This window comes from Rhea americana, unplaced genomic scaffold (genome assembly GCF_003343005.1).
Source record: "Rhea americana isolate MKP2758 unplaced genomic scaffold, rheAme1 scaffold_178, whole genome shotgun sequence".
NCBI lineage: Eukaryota > Metazoa > Chordata > Aves > Rheiformes > Rheidae > Rhea > Rhea americana.
This window is the reverse complement of record NW_028185905.1, coordinates 20,086-39,579: the sequence shown is the minus strand read 5'-3', so window position 1 is coordinate 39,579 and position 19,494 is coordinate 20,086. Positions and strand designations below refer to the sequence as shown.

At 40.7% G+C, this 19,494-nt stretch overlaps 1 protein-coding gene across 1 annotated transcript in view; it reads right to left on the bottom strand.

Annotated features, from left to right (window-relative positions):
- PIAS1 (protein inhibitor of activated STAT 1) overlaps positions 1-19,034 on the bottom strand; it is a 61,685-nt gene extending 42,651 nt beyond the window's left edge. Inside the window, exon 1 of the mRNA XM_085301492.1 lies at positions 18,979-19,034. Within this exon, the coding sequence (XP_085157618.1) occupies positions 18,979-19,002 (24 nt within the window). The 5' untranslated portion in view covers positions 19,003-19,034. The remainder of the gene's footprint in view (positions 1-18,978) is intronic.
- Between the last annotated feature and the right edge of the window lie 460 nt (positions 19,035-19,494).

Sequence of the window (19,494 nt, the reverse complement as noted above, 5' to 3'; positions counted from 1 at the left end):
GGCTAAACTATAAAAAATTGAAATCAGTCTACTGAAAATCTGCATGAGGGAGTAAAACCACCAATTCATGGAAGTTCAAGTCCCTCTGTGACAGGTTATAACTTCCTGCATTTGTCTAATGCAGCCAGAATACTAAGAGGTTGAAGTTACAGTAATTCAATATGGAATGGAGGCAAAAGCAAGAAGAATAGTAACAAATATGTAACATACAATAACCTTTAAGGAGGCTATTGGYTTTCACAATAAAAAAAACTCACATCTTTTCAACTGTAATATGTACAATGTTTTGGCAGGCAGGGCAGCATTACAAGAACAAGTACAAAGTAGTAGCAGGTACAAACATTATTTGCCTTTTATTACAAACATAAGGAGATAGAACATCTCTTAACCAAAGCAACTCTATATTTGCACAGTATATTTGTGTTCATGAAGAACACTTCACAATCATATTATCACCAAATCTACACATTCATCTAGCTGGCAATAAGAATAGATACTAATCAAATTAAAAAAATCATCAACTAAATGATTTCCTTACACTGTATATGTCAAAATTAGCCTGCACTGAACTACTGCTAATACTTTCTGTATATATGGGCTTCTTAAGGTCAAATACTACATTCACAGTTTTCACCAGCTAACATAATTCTTCCCATGCTAGCAGAGAAAGTACATTTCAAAGCTTAAGTAGTCAGGTGTTATTTACTTTATCATGTTCACAAATGATATGTTTCCTTGCTAATGATATGGTTGCATATCTTTTAATATAAACATTATGATCCTTGAACCAACCTACCCAAATTACRAAGCTCAGTTTCAAGCAGCTTCTAATGCTACTTAATAGGAGTCTCTGATAGTGAAAAGACCACCTAAAAATTGTATTATTCACTCTAAAAGATTGTGGTCGAGAGGTCCTACAATTTGCTCCTGTCATTCTTCTGCATACAGCTTATATAACAACTTCATGCATATCATAACCAGTTAACTCTTCACTGAATTTCACTGATCTACCGGTACAACCAAGGACATTTTTCTTACACGCTATTGGCAAACACTACTTGCTTATATCTATTGTGCTGGCTGCAGAATGAAACTTGATTACGCTCAAATTTGTAAGCTTGGTCAGAGCAATATTGTTTCATACATGAACACCAACAAATCTCATCTTTTCCCTCCAGCCCACAGTTCACAGAGGACTCCATCTAATCTTGTATCAAGGATGTTATTAAATTCTTCAGAGACGCCTGTTGCTTACTGGAGACAAGTAGGGGGGCACAGGAGGGGGGGGGAAGTCACTGAGGAGTGAAATAATATTGCAAAAGAAAACAGTAAGCCAGATCCTCCCCCACTGAACTGCCTGAACAGCAGGCACTAAAAGTTCAGAATTTTTAATAATGTCTTCATGTGTTAAATGTTGTTTTATGGTTTTTACAGATGCCTGTAGTGTGTACTAAGGCATCAATGTAGATACTGATAGCTTTGACACATATATCCTGGCAAATTAGCACAGGGGATGAAAGCTTTTGGTTACCACCCCCAGATCTCCATTCCACCTCTTTTCCTAGAGGTTATTGCCTCTGTAACGGAATCAGCACACTGGAACTGCCCATATCGCAGAAAGGCCAGTTCAGCGCTTGAACACGCACATCACTGATTTCCCCCCACCTCCCCCCCCCACTTTTTTTGGTGGTGCTGGGGGGAATGTTTTGTTTTGTTTTTTTCAAATACTGCAGACTGCAAACCAGAGCTGCTGAGGTACCAAAGCATAACCTGTCCTGCCCTGCCTTCCTGGCTGCGCGTGCCCCCTCCGGGAGCGGAGGCACAGGATGGAGAGCCGGGGCAGGAACTTGTGAAAGCTGCTACAGCCAGGATAGCTGCAGGAAGTCTGCCAGAGACTTCAGTCAATTCTAAGTTGTACTTGATTTAAAGTCAGTCACATTTTATCTTAATCCATAACAAACATTTCATCTGTCTCAAGAGATTTTATTCACTAGGTGAACCGTATTATTACTTTCGGTATTAAATAAGGCTGCTGACACAGTAGTAATCTTTATTTCAGTTCTTGGAGACTCAAATTTTTTTAGCCACACTCAAACTTAATTGCCCCTTGTGTATTTAGCTATGCAGATGGGAATTATTTTTACGCAGCTATCCACTASCATAATTTTCATGACAAGTAATTGCAAAAATACTAATTCAGACAATCTTTGGACACAAAACAACGTGCCTCTGTAAAGACAAACAGCTTATACCAGTAAGGCTAATAGCTGAAAATAATTGTCTTCACTATTTGGCAGAGGGTCATTGCCACACAAATTTACTTTTTATTAAGAATGTTCTTATCCTTAACTAAGCCTTTCAACTAGCTGACAGAAGAGCTTAATTCCTATGCAACAGGCTTCAGTGCAGCCCAAGCAAGCCACAAACAGCTCTGCAAAGAACTCACTAAATACAATATGTCTTATTATAATCTCTCTAACGTAGAATATAAACAGTCTACGTCAATATAATCAAAACACTGAATGACGTGTAAGCTACTATATTAGTCTGAAAGATTGCCCCACGCTATCAAAAAGAAAAAAAAAAAAATCAAGACTTCTCAACTTCAGGAAGCCATACAGGAGAACATAAACAAGGATTTTTCTCCCCAGATGATTTCAATTTTTCAAAAAGAAAAAGTGATATGCCTTCATGTGCAATTAAACACAGAACAACAGTCACAAACATTTTGACTGATTTGGGACTTAGAGACAGTCCTTTTAGTCATGATTTTTCAGCAGGATACTGGAGAATTAAGCTCTGATTACTCTCTAAATACCTATCTGAAGCAAAGTAGCTTTTAAAAGTCAAATTTGAAGGAAAACTGGACTAAAATTTCTGCTGGACAAGAAAGCGCCTGGAATTCAATGAATGTACCCACACTGCAACAAGGATAAAGAGAAGGTTTCCATGAGAAGCTTAAAGAACCTCTTAATAGCAAGAGGAACAGGAATTTAAAGATTATTCCTATATTCAGTTTTCACAGTTGCCTTTAGCAGCAAGTTAAATCTCCACTATATCAACATACATTATTTTTTCATATTTGTTAGCCAACTTAAGCATCATTTGATTTTTTTTTAAAGTAGCCATAGTACTGATGCATGTCTTCCTCAAAGGATTAAAAAATAAACACAAGAACTCAACTCCCTCCCACCTTTTTACTTCTGTTCTTTAGAGAACTGCAAAGTGATCTATTCTCCACATTCCACAAGTCATCATCAAGTGCTGAAGAATTTACACATCTGTCCTTTGCAAATAAACACAGTTTTGCTATTTACTTAGTTTCAAATGAGATAACACTTCAGGGTACAAAATTATACTAAAACATCAAAGCACTTTTAGATAACATTCAGACTTTTTTTCCTTGTTTGTCCTACTTTCCTAGGAAGCAATACAGGAGACRGACTGTGCCATCATTGACAGCTAATAATATCTAAAGAAATTTTCATTAACTATTAAATTCACATTAAATTCAAATATTGACTTGTAAGGTACTGAACAGCAGATTTAAGCCAGGGTATAATGAATCTCCCTTTCTCTTAAAAGTAACCAATTGCTGTGTCAATGCCCCAAGAGCAGGAAAAGCAGAAAACAGGAAGTAAAATCTCTGTTCACAACTCTCTTGCCAAAAARCCCAAACAAACAAAAAACTGACCTCAAACCACCACCAACAAAACCTAGCAAAGCAAAATATGACAAAACTAGTCTCTTTATACTTTAAATATTTCTGAAAGAAATATTCCCAGGCTCTATTCATTACACTACACAGTGTAAAAGGGGCGATTCTGGGATGGCAAGCTCCACAGCATGAGAAGCACCCATGCACAGAGTTAAGGAGAGTAAGATTCATAACTCCTGGCACAGGCAAGGCCATAGCTAAATAAGCCTTTGCACAGTGTACCACTTATCATATCACCTTGTTGCTACACCGTCTCATAAGCTGCAAGACGACATCTGGCACTGCTTTTATCTGTAACCACATGACTCTAGAAAAGACTGGAACAATGGTTAAAAACCCGACTTAGAACAACAATTGAGGAGGGAGGAAAGGGGGAAGAGGAAAGAAAGAAGTGAGGGAGATGAAGAGAAAGATTAAGAGATTCGGCAAAACATCAGGTATAGGAAATGATCAGTAATTTACCACTAAAAGAATTCCCTTTCCCAAGCCACAAATGAAGCTCAAATGAAATAAATCTGCTGACAACAAATACTTATGAAATACACTGGCCAAATACCCTGTTCTCCTCTAACATTYGTCCACTGAGAAAAATAATTTATTACTACTAACAATCACCCTTATGGCAGAAAAATACGCAACAGAGTCAAAAGTTCCCACTRTGTCAATAAGCTGAAAGCAAACAGTCCATCAGGCAAGCATACTGACATCCAAATAGCCTTTTTCAAAAGGCTAGCTAGCTTTGCATACAACTTCTTTATCTTAAAAAGCTTCCATTATGATCCTCAAATTTGCTTACAAGAAGTGCATAAGGAAGAACATCTTTTTTAAAAAATAGTCATAAAGCAGTAAGCCATCAAGATGAATTAGAAGCTTGAAGAATATCAAGAATTTTCCTTTTATATTACTGTCTCTCAGAGTATCCGGTAAAATGCACCATACAAATGAAATATTATCTCACCAGTTCTGTGAAGACTGAGTAACACAGCATGAAATTTAAGGAAGCCTCARATTTCTCACATCAACCTTCTCATAGCACAGATCAGCATCAAGTTCCCCTCTGTTCTTGGGAGAAGTAAWGATTTCAAGCATTTTCCAGTAAAACTCTAAAACCACTCCTTTAATATGGTTTTCCATAAGCCTTCATATGGTATGGGGACCAGCAAGCGTTTTCTCCATTCAACCCTTCCTCTCCTTTYAAGGCAATACACCCATTCTCTTGCCTTTCCTCTACTGATTTCTGAAACAAAGCCATTTTTAATGAAGCGGGGGAGATGGTCCAAGTTCTTTTCATTCTGCTTGGTTACCCCTAGCCCTTCCTAGAAAAAAAAATAGTCCTGAATGTTTGCTGGAGATCAAAACAGACCTAATAGTCTTTTTCTGTTCTTTAACGATTAAGTATATTSTTGTTAAGCATCACCAGTTATCAAGAGCCACCCCTCTGTTTTCTATATGTTATGTATCAGTAATGTAGCATAACCTGAGAGAGACAAGGTTTGAAGGACAGTAATACTTTTTAATGCATTTAGAGAAAGAACTTGCACGTCTGAAACTTTTTTCAACCATATGAGTTAGTTGAGGGAGAATTAATATCCTTTTGTATTTTACAGAAGCACCTGCACATGAACTCCAACATAGCCTAAAAGCAAGGCCAAGAGAYAGCATGCCCATGTTTACATGACTTCTGGCTGATGACCAATTTCAGCAGGTTAGGAGATAACTACATATAAAATTCAAAGTTACTAAATACAAAGTAGTAAGACCTGGAGGAAAGCCTGAGTTTCTAATGTGTTTTACTATGTCATTGATACATCAGTTCAGGAGATTACTACGGGCAGCTCTTTGTGCAGCTATAGTCAAATAAACAGATTTGCAGATAATAGTAGCCTGGAAAACAAAGTATTTTTCAGAGATAAGGGAGGAATCAAAGACAGGAATCAAGTACTACAAGCAATATATACAGTATATCTCATCCTTTGGACATTCCAAAAAGTAAAAAATATATATATATATATATACTGTAAACCTCAGAAACATGGGTAGAAGTGGAGGTATGGGCATAAATCTGGGAATGGTTCATCAGTGGCATATGACTACCCATGTCTATATCACAGGAACACACAGGGTTACATATACAAATAGATCTGAAAGCCACCTAGTAAAATCACTTTCTCTCATCTATCCTAACTCATTTTATTTCTCAACAAGGTATCTGAAATACAGAGAAGCCACATAAATAGCAAAGCACTAGCAAGAAAGCTATGTTTGAACCACATGTGGCCTTCTAATAATTCAAGAGAAGTTGATTTTTCAGACAGTGAAGAGCTTATTGTCTGTCAGAAGAGCACAGTGGGAGAATGCTCATTATAGGTATGACCTCTGTTTATACAGATTAACGTACACCGAAACCTAATTTATTCCTAACTGAACAGACACATTAAAAATGGAATTACTTATTACATGCARCAATATGACATAGAATTCACATTTATATCAGATATAGATTGATTTTAAAGCACCAAAATACATATATTAATACAAAAGAAGAATCAGTAGCAGAGTACAAAATCCTCATTCTTAGRTCTCTCATCCAAAGTCAGGTGAAAATGCTTGCAGTCAGAAGTCTGTCTTCTGTTTCAAAATCTTACTGTGTTGCTACTCAATCCAGTTCCCACTGAGAAGGATTCAGGATCCTAGGTCAGTCAAATTAAAGAGACATTGATGACTTTTTGGCTGCTATTCACAACACTAGAACCAAGATTGTTAAGAATCACACTGATTTCATTCCAAGTATCAGTGCAGCTTGGAAAAGACAGCAGTGGGCAGTAGCAGTGCCAAACGCTGAATGCATATCCTGGGAAAGACATCTAAAAAGAGGCATGGGGACAAAGAAAAAGAAAGCAGGAAGCTAAGTTTTTCATATCGCCCACAGTGATTGGTTTCTGCTTCCCACTATGTAAAAACAAAAGATGATGATGGAATAATAGGAGAGGAAGCCGACCTTCCTGCTTTTCTTCAGCATTCAAAGGAGGAGAAAGACGACGGTCTCAAATGACACCAGCCAGCAGAAGCAGACAGAGAAGGTACCCATTATGCGAGGCCGAGAATCAGGACAAAACAGTTCCTGAACTCCCACTCCTACCTCACCCCCTCAGAATTTAGGCCAGCCTGCCCTCCCACTTCCCAGTGCTGCCAGCATCAGAAAAACTGACTGCCTTGTGTTACCTGTAGGTCTAAAAGACAAGTGTGCAATGCTTAAGAACCCGTGAGTTAGCAACACTTAATCCCAGGATAAAACATTCAACCATGTGTCAGAAAGCTAATAATACATTCCCTGTGCAATATTTCCCTGGCCCATGTACAGCACAGACAAGGCCTATAGAAATGTTTCTTTCAAAGTCACGCTGGCACACCGTAACGAGACATACTAAGCAAGTCTGCTCAGCGGGAAGAGACATATTTAATTTCCCAGTGCCATTAGCCTGGCACTCCGTCCCCCTCCCCTGCCACCTCATACTTCAAGCATTACATTTCTCTTATAATCTAAATAAGACTGAATTCAATTAATTCATCCACCCACCCAAGAACCCCTGCCCTGCATGGAAAGGAACCACTCAATGGAATCAAGATTTTTTAGGCCAAGTTGCAGCCACACCTATGATTCAAAAATATATTAAAACCATTGCAAGTGAACCACAAAAAAGATACTACATTTAACTTGGCTTTAGTCACAAGAACAACTAGAATCGAAAGAGCTGCCTAACAAAACTTTGATAGAAAAAGTCAAAATTTTCTTTGGAAACGTTGGCCGAGTAAAAAAGCAGAAAGTGTGTAATGTTTCTGCAGTAAGCATTGCACACGCAAACACTCCCTTAGTTTCCTTACACTATGGTATGCGTCCAGATTCCCACCCCACTCAGAGGGCAGAAGGGAGGACGCCATTTCATTCACTCCTCCTTTTCATTTTTACTGACCAAACTACTGCCCCACCTCATTAACCGCACTCATCCAAATCCCACTCTAAATAGGAATTTGCATATATACAAGCCTTTTGTCACTCATTAATGTCATCTGAATGACTCTCACATGTTTGTGGATTTATCTTCTGCCTATCCCTTTTTACATACATGGGCCAACAGCATAAAAAAAATATTTAGGCTCTTGCAGCAAGGGGATTTGTTTCCTAGGTTTCAGTCCAGCATTTCAGAAGTGTCCTCTCCCTTTTGTCTCTTAATATTTTCACAAGAGAAGACACTCCTTCTACTTCCATTGGCTGAGATAAGGATGCTGTAAGTGTCAAGCAACTTCCCAGACTTGCTCAGCTTCTGTATCAAAGCAAATGAGAGTCTAGTATAGGTGGAAAAATAAAGGTATCAATACACCAGTCATACAAAGGTCCAAAGAACAAAGTAGACAATGCAGTTAAATCACCTTTACTACACAACGTGAATGTACCTCTGAAACACAGAGGTACATTAAAAAAATTAAAAAAAAAACAAACACTTTTCTAGTTAACTGAACATAGGAAACAAGTTTCAGTACATTGCTGCTTCCCCTTAAAACAGCTTGGCACTACCTCAGAGTTCTAAATATGTTTAAAAACAACAGAATAGCATAAGTTTAGGGAAACTATGAAATCCAGGCTGCACACACAAACTGTTTATTCTGAAAACATTAATAAACATCAAAAAAGAAAAACAGGCCAGATATCCTTAACTTGCTGCTCAATTAAAGTCCTCTTGTTACCTATACATCTGAGCTGCTCAAAGATCAAGCAGCAGAGGAAGGTCAAGGGTGGAGTTCTGCAGGGACCTGTGCTGATACACGCAGCTTTACCTATCCATTAATGACGTCAAAAAGGACGTGAGCAGTAGGGTGACAAAATTTGCTCATGATATGACAAGATTGTAAGGACGAGGGCAGGCTGAAGAATTGCAGAAGGACCTCATCACACCGAGTGACAGTGCAATTTGATATACATTGATGTAAAGTGATGCCTATGGGGAAAGGCAGACCTAATTTCACATACAAAACGATGGACTCTGGGATGACCTTTACTACTCCAGAGCAAAGTCTTGGCCCAAGATAAACAGACGCATGAAAACATCAGCTCAGTAGCAGCCAGAAATTAAAGGAAAAGGAATAGAAAACAAATGATAAATCATTACATGCTGTATAAATCCCTAGTTCACATAGATCTGGAAGAATGTGTGATTTTGGTCATCTCATTTAAAAAAAGAGGCATGAGATAGAGAGGTTCACAAAAGGATGACAGAAATACAGCATGGCTTGCCTATTAAACAAYGGCAATGGCCTAGGACTCTTCAGTCTAGAAGACAGAGAACTTGGGGAAGGATAAAACAGCAATCTATAAAACCATGAACAGCATAAAGAGAGCAGACAGGGATCAACTGTTCATTCTTTATTCTCACAAAAATACAGTGATCATCATATGAAGCTAGTAGGAGTCAGCCAGTTCAAAACAAAACAAGGAGGGTCCCCATGCAGCAAACAGCAGAACAACTGAAATCTCTGTGAAAATACAGGGAACAAAAGTAGTTTATATAGGCTCAAGTGGACTCTGGACAAGCACTCGGAAAAGAGATTTACTGTGGTTTGTCTAGCTTGTAGCCCCTATCAGGTTCAGGGGACCTCTCAGGGGACTAAGCTGAAAATAGCTGGAGACTGCGAGAGTATCACAAGGAGGTGGTAGTATTTCTGATGCTTGCCCTGTTTTTACTCTTTCCTGGGCACTTACCTCTGGGAGCTGTTAAAGACAATACTGGGCTAATGTACACTTGGCCTGAACCAGTAAAGCTACTCTTGTATCTTAAGCTTCACTTTATAATACACATTGTTTATTTTTTCACCATTTCTTCAAAAACCCAACTGATTTTGTCAAGAGCGCTAATAAAAGCACTCTTTCTCAACTGAGAGTCAAATTTTAACAACAAAGAGGTAAAAGTGAAAATTTTAACACAAACAAAAAAAAATAGTTTGCACCCTTTGGAAAAATATTATCTAAAATACTTATAATTTAAGCTGACCACAGTTCTGCTATTAGATTTTAAAAATTTGAAGTCCTGCCATCAAGTGGCCTCAGTCGATTTACTGATGAGATATTGCTAAATCAACATRGAACCTAAGAAAAGAACAGTTCTGTTTCTGTATCACTGCTGAAGCTTCTACTATTTTGAATTTGGTGCAATATATTTATAGGTGCACTGGTAACTCCATAGATAGTTTGAGCAGAGCTGTCTCTTTGAATGGAGTTTTCAATATGCTGAAAATCTACACAAATACTTGGACTGTTTTGAAGATTCTTATTTTGCACCAGGGAAACAAGATACAACATCTGCACAAAAGTGAGATCATATTGTCAAGGGAGTCTCAAGAAACAATATTAGGAGTGAATCTTTCTGAAAACATTCTCATCCACACAACTTTTTACAACATGCTCTTGTGCCTCAGATTCTGRGGGTATTACCCCTAACCCCTACTGGATTTGGCCTCTGCTTATCTGTATTTAAAGGGGGGAGGGAAGAGCACATGCAAGAGAGAGAGCAGGTGAGAGCTGCACCTATGCTAAATTGTCAAGCAAAACTAAATTCATGACTTCTGTTTCCATCCCACATTCTATTTTGCACGCTAACTAATTACATTTTCTGCTGAAAAGCTGAACAGAGTGGCCTTGTCAAGTCCAAATACCACCAAAGAAGGCAGGAAGAACATCTTGCAGAAGATTATAAATGAGAGGAAGAACGAAATTGCAGCTCTGAATGATTCTCAACTGACTGTCCCACCTTAAAGAACAGCAGGTGTCTTCATGTGTCTGGACAGTGAAACTAAGCTATCTACTTACATAGCAAACAGGCTGAGATGCTATTCTTTCTCTGAGATACTTTCTCAAGAGGAAGCTATCCAGTGTCACATGCCAGAGAACAAGGCTGGAGGAACCTTGCTACACTCAGACCATAAACGTGTAGAAGGATAGAGACTAGGCTGGAAAACTGGAATGAATCTTGGACTATCAGTTATTTTGCAAAGATACACRTAGCTGATTTCAATCCCAGAAGCAATTAGGCATAAATTCTTTTGCTATACTCTGTCTTTTGGCTCAGCTGCCAAACTGATTCCCTTTGTGAGCCTCTAAGACCAGAGTAACATCAAGCAAACACACTTTGAAGAGGGCCTCGGGTAAAGCTTGGTGGATCTAACACATCCTATTTCAAACCACACCCCATGAAAGTGTTGCAAATGCCAGACATAATAAGAAGCACCCCTCTGAATACTACAGCTGCTAAAAATGAGTTATACAGCATGGGAAGGTAAGGCCACAACTTCCAGCCAAAWCTTTAGTATGTGCCCTGTGGCAAAACCACTCTGAATACAACCCTTCATGTACAGTTCYGGATTAACTAGAGTATTCTGGAATTTTGCACTTCGTGATCTCTTTAGGAGAAAATTTATTTATTCTCCTAGAATAACCCTAACCTAGGAACTTAGAAAATTAATCCTCTAATCTCAGCTCGGCCCAAAGATTATGACTCAATTCCTGCCCAGTGCAGATCTCTGGAGACATTTATTATGTACATTTGCACACTCAAAAAGGCTGTGGCCACTAAAGATGCATCTTCAGATTGTGAAGGCAGTGCTGTAAAGGAGCAGCAGTGAGACTAAGATCAGTTTTCAGGCTCCTCTACAGCCATATATTTAACAGTGGGGAGAGAAAGAGGAGGGGAAATCAGTATACCAATACTCCAAAAGAGAGAAATTCTATGGAAACCTCTAGTGAAGAGATGCCTGGGTATTAAGGAGAGATGACAATGGGATGATAGGAAGAAGGCAAGAGTTAGACTTTTGAAGTTTAACTCTCTGAATCAAATCTCATCTTTCAGTAGTACTAATAGATACTCTTAGAGTTTAGCTTATCACATTTCTGAGGTCGCTGAGGGATTTTATAATATATCTCTACTAGGCTGTATAGTCTCCACTCTTAAGAGTTTTCAAGACCAAACAAAAAAAAAATGATAATCAGGTTTGACCCTGTAGCTGACCGTGCTCTGAGCAAGAGGTTGGACTAGAAACTTCCTGAGGCCCTGTCCAACCAAAATCATCCTGTGATCTATGGTCAGTCTCAAGGGAGCAACTAGGTGTTAAACTGAATAAAATATTAAGATGTGTTTTGTTAGTGGGAGAGGCCTACTAAAACTCTTGGTAAGAAAAATTTGGCACGACAGATCAAATCTCTGCTGCAAACTGGAAAATAACATTCCAAGTATATACTGCGAACATGCAAGACATGGGGAAGAAAATAACAGAGGGAGAGGGATACTTCACAGCTTACTATTCTGCAAAATCTGTTGGCTGTGTATCAGCCCCAAGACAGGGCAAAGAGAGAAAGCCTCCTTCTCTCTTRTTCCTCCTTCCAGTCAGATGTACCAGTAGGATGGAAACTGGCAACACAAGCACAACCTACTGCCTGYGCAGTCCAGGCAGAAGCAAAGAGGAAGCAGAGCTACTCATATATGGTTATTAGCACCATTACTGTTTCCCAAACAAAAAAAGAGAAATTCACAACAGAGCAATCTCCAAAGATGCACATAAAGTGATTAACTCCATCTTTCAGTCTCCCATACTAAACAAACTTTTGTATATCCACAGTCTTTGCTCTGCCACAGAGCCTAGAAAAGGTTATAAAATCTTTCTTTTCCTTCTTCATGAATTATCATGCCATTTCCTGTAAAAAAAAAAAAAAAAAATCCTATACATTATCTCTTACAGACATAAAGGTCAAGCTTAGGTTGACTTTGGGATAGTTATAGAATAGCTTTTCACTTCTTGCTTTCATGTATTCTAGACAAACCCCATCATACTCACCATTTTTTTCATACTTAATCTGCCCTAGTCTTGGAATTTCTTGCTTGTTTATGGAGCACTCTGGTACCCTCCAGTATATGTCAAGAGATGGGACAGACCAGCAGAGACATGGCAGTACACCTATAGCCATCCCTAATCCCAGCAGCAGAACAAGATTAAGCAAATTGCTAAGAAATTCATGGATCAATAAAACTGCATCCAATACAGGAATATCAGCAAAAGAATAAAAAGAGAAATAACAATAGAAAGTCTCTACCACAGCATACAGAGAACAATATAATGTTACCTACATTCTAGTTTGATCCTCACTCCTACTGACAATTTGGAAGATCAGAGCAAGGCTGTACAAGTTAACATGTCCCCTCCCATGCATCCTCAACTCCATATAGTTTCATTTTCAAAGGTTTAACATCTTCCACATTTTGGTATAGCCCCAAAGCTACAGTGCTAATTTACTTTGAATTAGCCAAGTTCAACAGCAATTAGCATAGGTGTTAAAAGAGGGTTTGATAGTATTGAGTAAAATTACAGAAGTAAACATCCTCTTGTAAGCTACTGAAGCATCATTGGTTCTCCTCACCTCCCCATACTTTAACTAGCAAGAGATTCTACTTTTAAGAAAGGCATTTATTTTCATGAACAGATTCCATCTAAGGTACTATGTGCAATTTTTCCATTATAAAATTGAATCACCTTCATTTAAAACAAACAAAACAACATTCCTAATATTTATTGGTCCACACAGAGCTGGAATAGTGCCAGGGCAATAAGGTAATACATTTGATGAAAAGAGCTTGATCAAGAGGACTCTGAAATTCAAGCATGTGTCACAGCAGTCACCCAAACAACCAATTTTCCCACCTCTCCCCTCAAGAACAGGCAAACATTTCTCTGTGATTCTTCAGTCACATTTGTGTATTATTTACAGAGGACAGCATTAGCTGGGGCATTGGGACTGCAAAAGGCACATAAAATATGTATTGACAACTTTTTGACATAAAACCACGTTTAAATTCATCACTGAACTTGTGACTTTCCCAAGACTTTTATTTCTTTTTATTCAGGGCAACAAAGTGGAGTTTTCTATTAGGGGGCACCTGTAACATCTTTAACTGAAGTAAAAGTTTCTAAAGTGGAAGTATAGCACCAAACRCAGAGAGAGATTTCTGAGATGACTTAATGTTTCTAGGCAGAATTCTTTCCTTATAGAGCCAAAGGGCCTAACAAATACCAAAAGGTCAAAGGAAAGCAGCAAGAGATCCCACTCCTCCTCTAGACCCAAGTCACAAATCCTCTGGGACACTGGGTGATATCAAGGCCCCATAAAATAACCCCTTTAAAACCTTGATTCATAGCAAGAACAGTACAATTACCCCAAATCCAATATTTTCAGCAAAGACCAACAAGCCAATGGAGTTCACCAGCTGATTAACCCTGGGGTTCAGCTACAAACTCACTTCTAAGCATTACTACAATCAACAGGGATTACAAGAGATGCTTAAGAGAAATACTGAGAACAGCCACTCAGAGGAATGGAGAAGGCTGGGGGTATCTCAGAACAATTACAGGGAGCACTTAAGCCTCAAGTGTTTAGAAGTTCTGTTTTATTTTTCACTAGAATTGCACTACAGAGAAAAATGATCAGATGTTGAGTTCCACAGCAATAAATTACAGGAACTAAAACCCACCATGCCAAACACATTAGTGACAAGTTTGCATCATCTTTGTGCTCTATATAAATGCAAGTCAGAGCATAAACCATGCTGATCAACTACAAAACTACAACGCTATAAATAACCTCAGTATCTGAAGATACCTTAAATGTCTACACCCTGCTTCAAGTGACATTTTTAGCTGTTTCTGTTATACCATCTGATCCAAAACCATTTTTAATCAATGTCCAAGCAGTTCTGAATGTCTCTCCTCTCTAGAGTGACTTTTTTTTTTTTTTTTTGGTCTTATTCCTAAGGAATAAAGCCAAATAAGATTCATCTTCTACTTATTCATTTCTTAGCATCTCAGCTTTTTAGTAGTCATTTATAAATACCCTTGTAACAATACAGAAAGAGATTGGAAATCCATGAATAATAACTGCTATGGAGAACTGGTTTTTATACCTTTCTTCCTTCTCACAAGTGGCTGTGAATAAAAATTCCACTTGCACATGCCTACATATACTTCCAGGACGGTACCTAATGTTTGTGAAGGGTTTATACTGAAGCTGTGCTGACACTATATTTCTGTGTATACAATACGCAATCTGKTTTTTATTGGCAATAAAGAAACATTATGGATTAGGACTTTAACAGTAAAACAGTGATGCACAGCTTCCAATTTTATTCATCTGATYTCTGCAATTTCAGTGTTGAAGACTAACAGCTCAAAGACAGTCCAAAATACAGTTAAAAATATAATTATCTTGACATGCACCAAACTACAGATATGAAAATAATGAGATCCCTAAACTTGGACGACAATGAAAAATGGATCATATTGACTTTAATCACAGAAACCACAGCAACTTATGAAAGGATTAAGTAAAAATAGCTCATAATACAGAAGAGTAAAAATCCTAATTGAATACTGAAATAGGTAGCTTATGCTCATTAGCACTGATGGTGCAATTTAACACAACTGCATTTCCATACTAGAGATTCGTCACTATTACCACCACCACCTGAAAGCTGTGCTACTAGCCTCCCCTGCCCCCCCCCCCAAGAAACAGCTTCTCTGTATTTAGGGAAAGAACATTTCTCCAACTGATTTTTTATGCTTTGTTTTCATCATCATTGTGTGGAAATACCACTATGTATTTTCATTCAAAATCTCTCTCTCTCTCTCTCTCTTTTTTTTTTTTTAAGTATAAATTATGTCTAACAAGAAACACACCAGGGATCTCTTCAATCCCCAAAGGCACTTTCTTAAAAGGAGAAAGAACAAAGGAGAAAACCTCCCAGCATGTGCTTTCCAAACCAGCTTCTTAGGACAGTATCAAGAATGACAATACTAGAACATAAGCTTTTCTTTTTTTATTCTTTGATCCATGTATAATTGAATTGATTATTGCAAACTGTGTAATGATTTCCAAAAGACTTGAGCAGAAGGCAAAGATCACAACAATCTAATAACCAATTTAAAGAGATGTAAGAAATATTGAAGGAAAGATTTAATCACTCAAGTATACTCCTTCCAATTAGAAAGAGCTTTAAATAGCTTACCTTTAGATAAATTAGTCTGTATGCAATTATACAGGAATAGTAATTAAGATCAGGAAAATTCATATATGCCTTAGCCTACAGAGTTAGGGAAGTAATCCACAGAATAAGATTTTTAAGTTACCTTGTTTTTTCAATACAAATGAAAACATCCTAGTTCAATCTATCTAAAAGTTTGTGAGTACCGAAGAATTCAGTAACCCTACAATTCCAGGATCTCCAAAGTATGTTTCACCTTATCTATTTTTTTTCCTTCCCTCAATAGCAGGCAAATTCTTAAATGAGGCAGAAGACCAAAATAACTCTTAATCAYGGTAAGAAAACACTTTAAAATAAATCCTGATTGATGATTTATAATTCTGTGAAAAAATATGGCAAAAAAGAATGACCAATAGTTTTCTTGAGGGAACAAGATCTTTAATTTTACTCTGTGTTTGGCAATGCTATGTGTCAAATCACCTTCCCCATTTTCCCTGTTAATCCCGTGGATCCTTTGCATAGAAAGGCAAGAAAGTTATAGAGACAGAAAAACATGACCAAAATTTTCTGTCAAACTTTTTCTTGCGAAGGCAAGTGAATTACTTATCATGCAAATATCTGATTTTATTTTAGCTTTTACAAGTTATTAAATCTGAAATCAATGCCATTTGTTAATTAATCAGAAGAGAGATGCAGAAAGATTTTACCTAAAAAAATACATAATAATGAAAGGAATTCACTGTTTATTTTTCAAACAACAGTGTCTGAGTCACYCAGTTAAGTCTCCTTTCAATTTTCAAAAAAAGTTTGAATGTAGAAGTATGTTTTCTTGGGATGTATTCCTACTTAAAAATACTCACTACACCCAGCTATGATATAACACCTTTGCATTAGCCATGTTTTTCCAAGGATTACTCACCTCACCCAATACTAGGTTTTCCAAAAGTAGTACAACTCAAATGAGTGATACAGCTAAAACACTACGCAGAAATTTCATTCTTCTCCTCTCCCTCACCTTCCCAACAGACACACATACCTTTTTTTCTTTGTATCATCTAGGAAGAAAAAAATGCATTCAAGCCCCCTATATTGAAGGTTTCAAAGTACGCATTTAAGGAAAAAGAAAATAATTACTTCATAAGTTACATGGCCCAGCCCTCCTAGCTACCACAAAACCTTCTCTTCACAGAGGCACAGACTGCAGTGGTGCCATTCCACCGTCCCAGCCTGCAGGTACTGCTAGCTTCCCAACACCAAAGTGAAACTGAAAACAGTCAGTTTGACATTTACTCTCCAGATCCCTAAGGCAGCAACACTACTTAAAAGGAGGAGGAAAAAAAAAGAGAAAAAAAAAACAACAGCATAATTTCCCTCTACTGGTTCCTGAGAAAGAAAAGCAGGCTTTAGGAGGAGATCCATTAAAAAAAGTCATGATGACAAATATACTTCTACACAAACCGTAACTGTAAAGCTGCAGAGAACGACCAGGAAAGGCCTCTACCCTGCGCTCACGCAGCAAAGCCGCACTCCAACACGTGTATACGTACACAGAGCCCGGAGGCTCTGCAGCGAAGGAGAGGAGAGGCTTCAGATTTCAAAGCTCCAAAGATCAATAAATTGTCGGTTTTAATAGTAAAGTCACAGCTTTTAGCACTGTCCTTTGACCACCGTACTGCCACCTGAACACACATTGGGGAAAAAAAGCCTGATTCCCTAGCTTTTGCCTCTTTTCACTCCATATGATTCAKTTATGCTTATACATACACATCACTTATTTTCAAGTCAACTACTGTGCACCAAAAATCCTGAAGTCAGTTACCAAAATACACTATTTACCATGACAAGAAGAAAAAGAGTTCAGCACCAGAATCAAATCCCAACCTTTTATCTCATTATGTGAGAAGCGCAATATGAAAAAAGGCTTGGGGGCAATACCGCTCAGGCAATACCCCGAGCAAGACACTCTGAAAATCAAAGGGCAGRGGAGGATTAAAATAAATATCTGCCCTGACCTGGCAGACACAGACCCCAAAGAGTTTGAACACGCRCAAGACACCAGAACTTCTTCACATCCCGACAGCACCACAAGYATCTAAAAGCAAAAGCATGTGAAACACTTGATATGCAGGAAAATAACGATAATAATAATAAATGCTAGGGAAAGGCTGCATGTATTTTAGGTTCTGCGTACTTCTGATTTATATGTTTTCCAGCACGTTAACGCACGGAACAGCGGTCCTGCCGATGAACACCAACCCTGCGACAATTAAGTTCTCAAACTTTCAAAAACACACGGCGACGGGGTGGGAGGGGGAGCCGGCGCCTTGCCCCTCCTCGCCTCGCCAGCACGAAGCGCGCGGAGAGGCCGGCTTTGCGCGTGGCCGTCTTCGTGGGCGCCCTCCCACCCTCTCCCGTGGCGCCGATCCTCCTCCTCCTCCCCCCCCCCCCCCCCCCCCCCCCCCCCGGCGGCAGAGCCCACCTCAAAGTTTCACGCGCCTGGGGGAGGATAAAACGACTCCTCTGACGGGAGGAGGGTGGTTTCGGGGTGGGTTTTGTGTTTGTTTAATTTTTTTTCTCTCTTTTTAGGAGCTCCGCGGGGTGACGGGGAGGGGGGGGAGCCCTCAGGGCGGGCCGCCCGCCGCGGCTGCCTCCCCCGCTGCCTCGGGCGGCTCCGCGGCCGCCTGTCATGAGCGCCGCGGCCGCCTGTCAGCGAAGCCGCTTCCGCGGCCCCCTGGAAACTTCGCGGAGGTCGGGGGGGTTGAAGGGGGGGGGGCGATAACGGCCGCCGCCGCCGCCCTCACCGCCGCGCCGGGCGCTGAGGGGAGCCCCCCGCCACCCACCCACCCCGCACCGGCGGAGCCGCCCCCGCTGCCGCCGCCGCCCTCCCCGCGGGACCGGAGCGCGTGAGGAAGCTCAGCGCGGCGGAGGGAAAGAGACGACAGCTCCGCTCCGCTCCGCGCCCCGTCCCGCAGCCCCCGCTGCCGGCGGGGAGCCGCCGCGCCGAGGCAGGCAGGCTGGCGGAGCGCCGCGCCTCCGCTGGCCGCGCAGCAGCGAGCAAGGAGGAGGAGGAAGGTGGCGGTGGGGGGAAGATGGAGATAGAGATGGAGAGGGGGGCGCCCCCGGCCCCCCCTCTCCCCCCCCAGCGCGGCGGCGGGGGGCGTCGCGGAGGGAATTGGCGCTGCGCTGTACCTTTAGTTCCGCACTGTCCGCCATCTTGCAACGCCGCGCGCAGGCGCAGCGCACCCCGCCGGGACACCGCCTCCCCCCCCCGCCCGCACGCCGCACGCCGCGTTTGAATCAGGGCGCCATTTTGTCCCTCCTGTGGGCGCCGCCGGGCTGGCGGCGGCTCTGGGGCAGCCGCTGCGGCGGGTCGCGRCGAGTCCCCGCGGCAGGAAGGGGATGAACCCGCCCGTCACGCTCCCCCCCCCGCTTTCCTCAACCCGCCTGGGTCCCGCCTCCCTCCGGTGTGAGGGGAACGGGGAGGAGGCGGCAGCGGCGGGGCCGGGCCGTYAGGAGCGGCCCGTCGCCGCCGGCTCCCTGCGGGGGCTGCCGGGCCGCCTGGCAGAGAAGGGAAGAGGTCGCCACGCATTCCTGCAGTCATAAGTTGATTAAAATAGGGATTTGCCGCTTCCTGCTACTTAATCAGGTGCTGCCRCAGGGCTCCCCGGAGCGCGCTGCCGAGGGACCCCCAAAAGCACCAAAAGC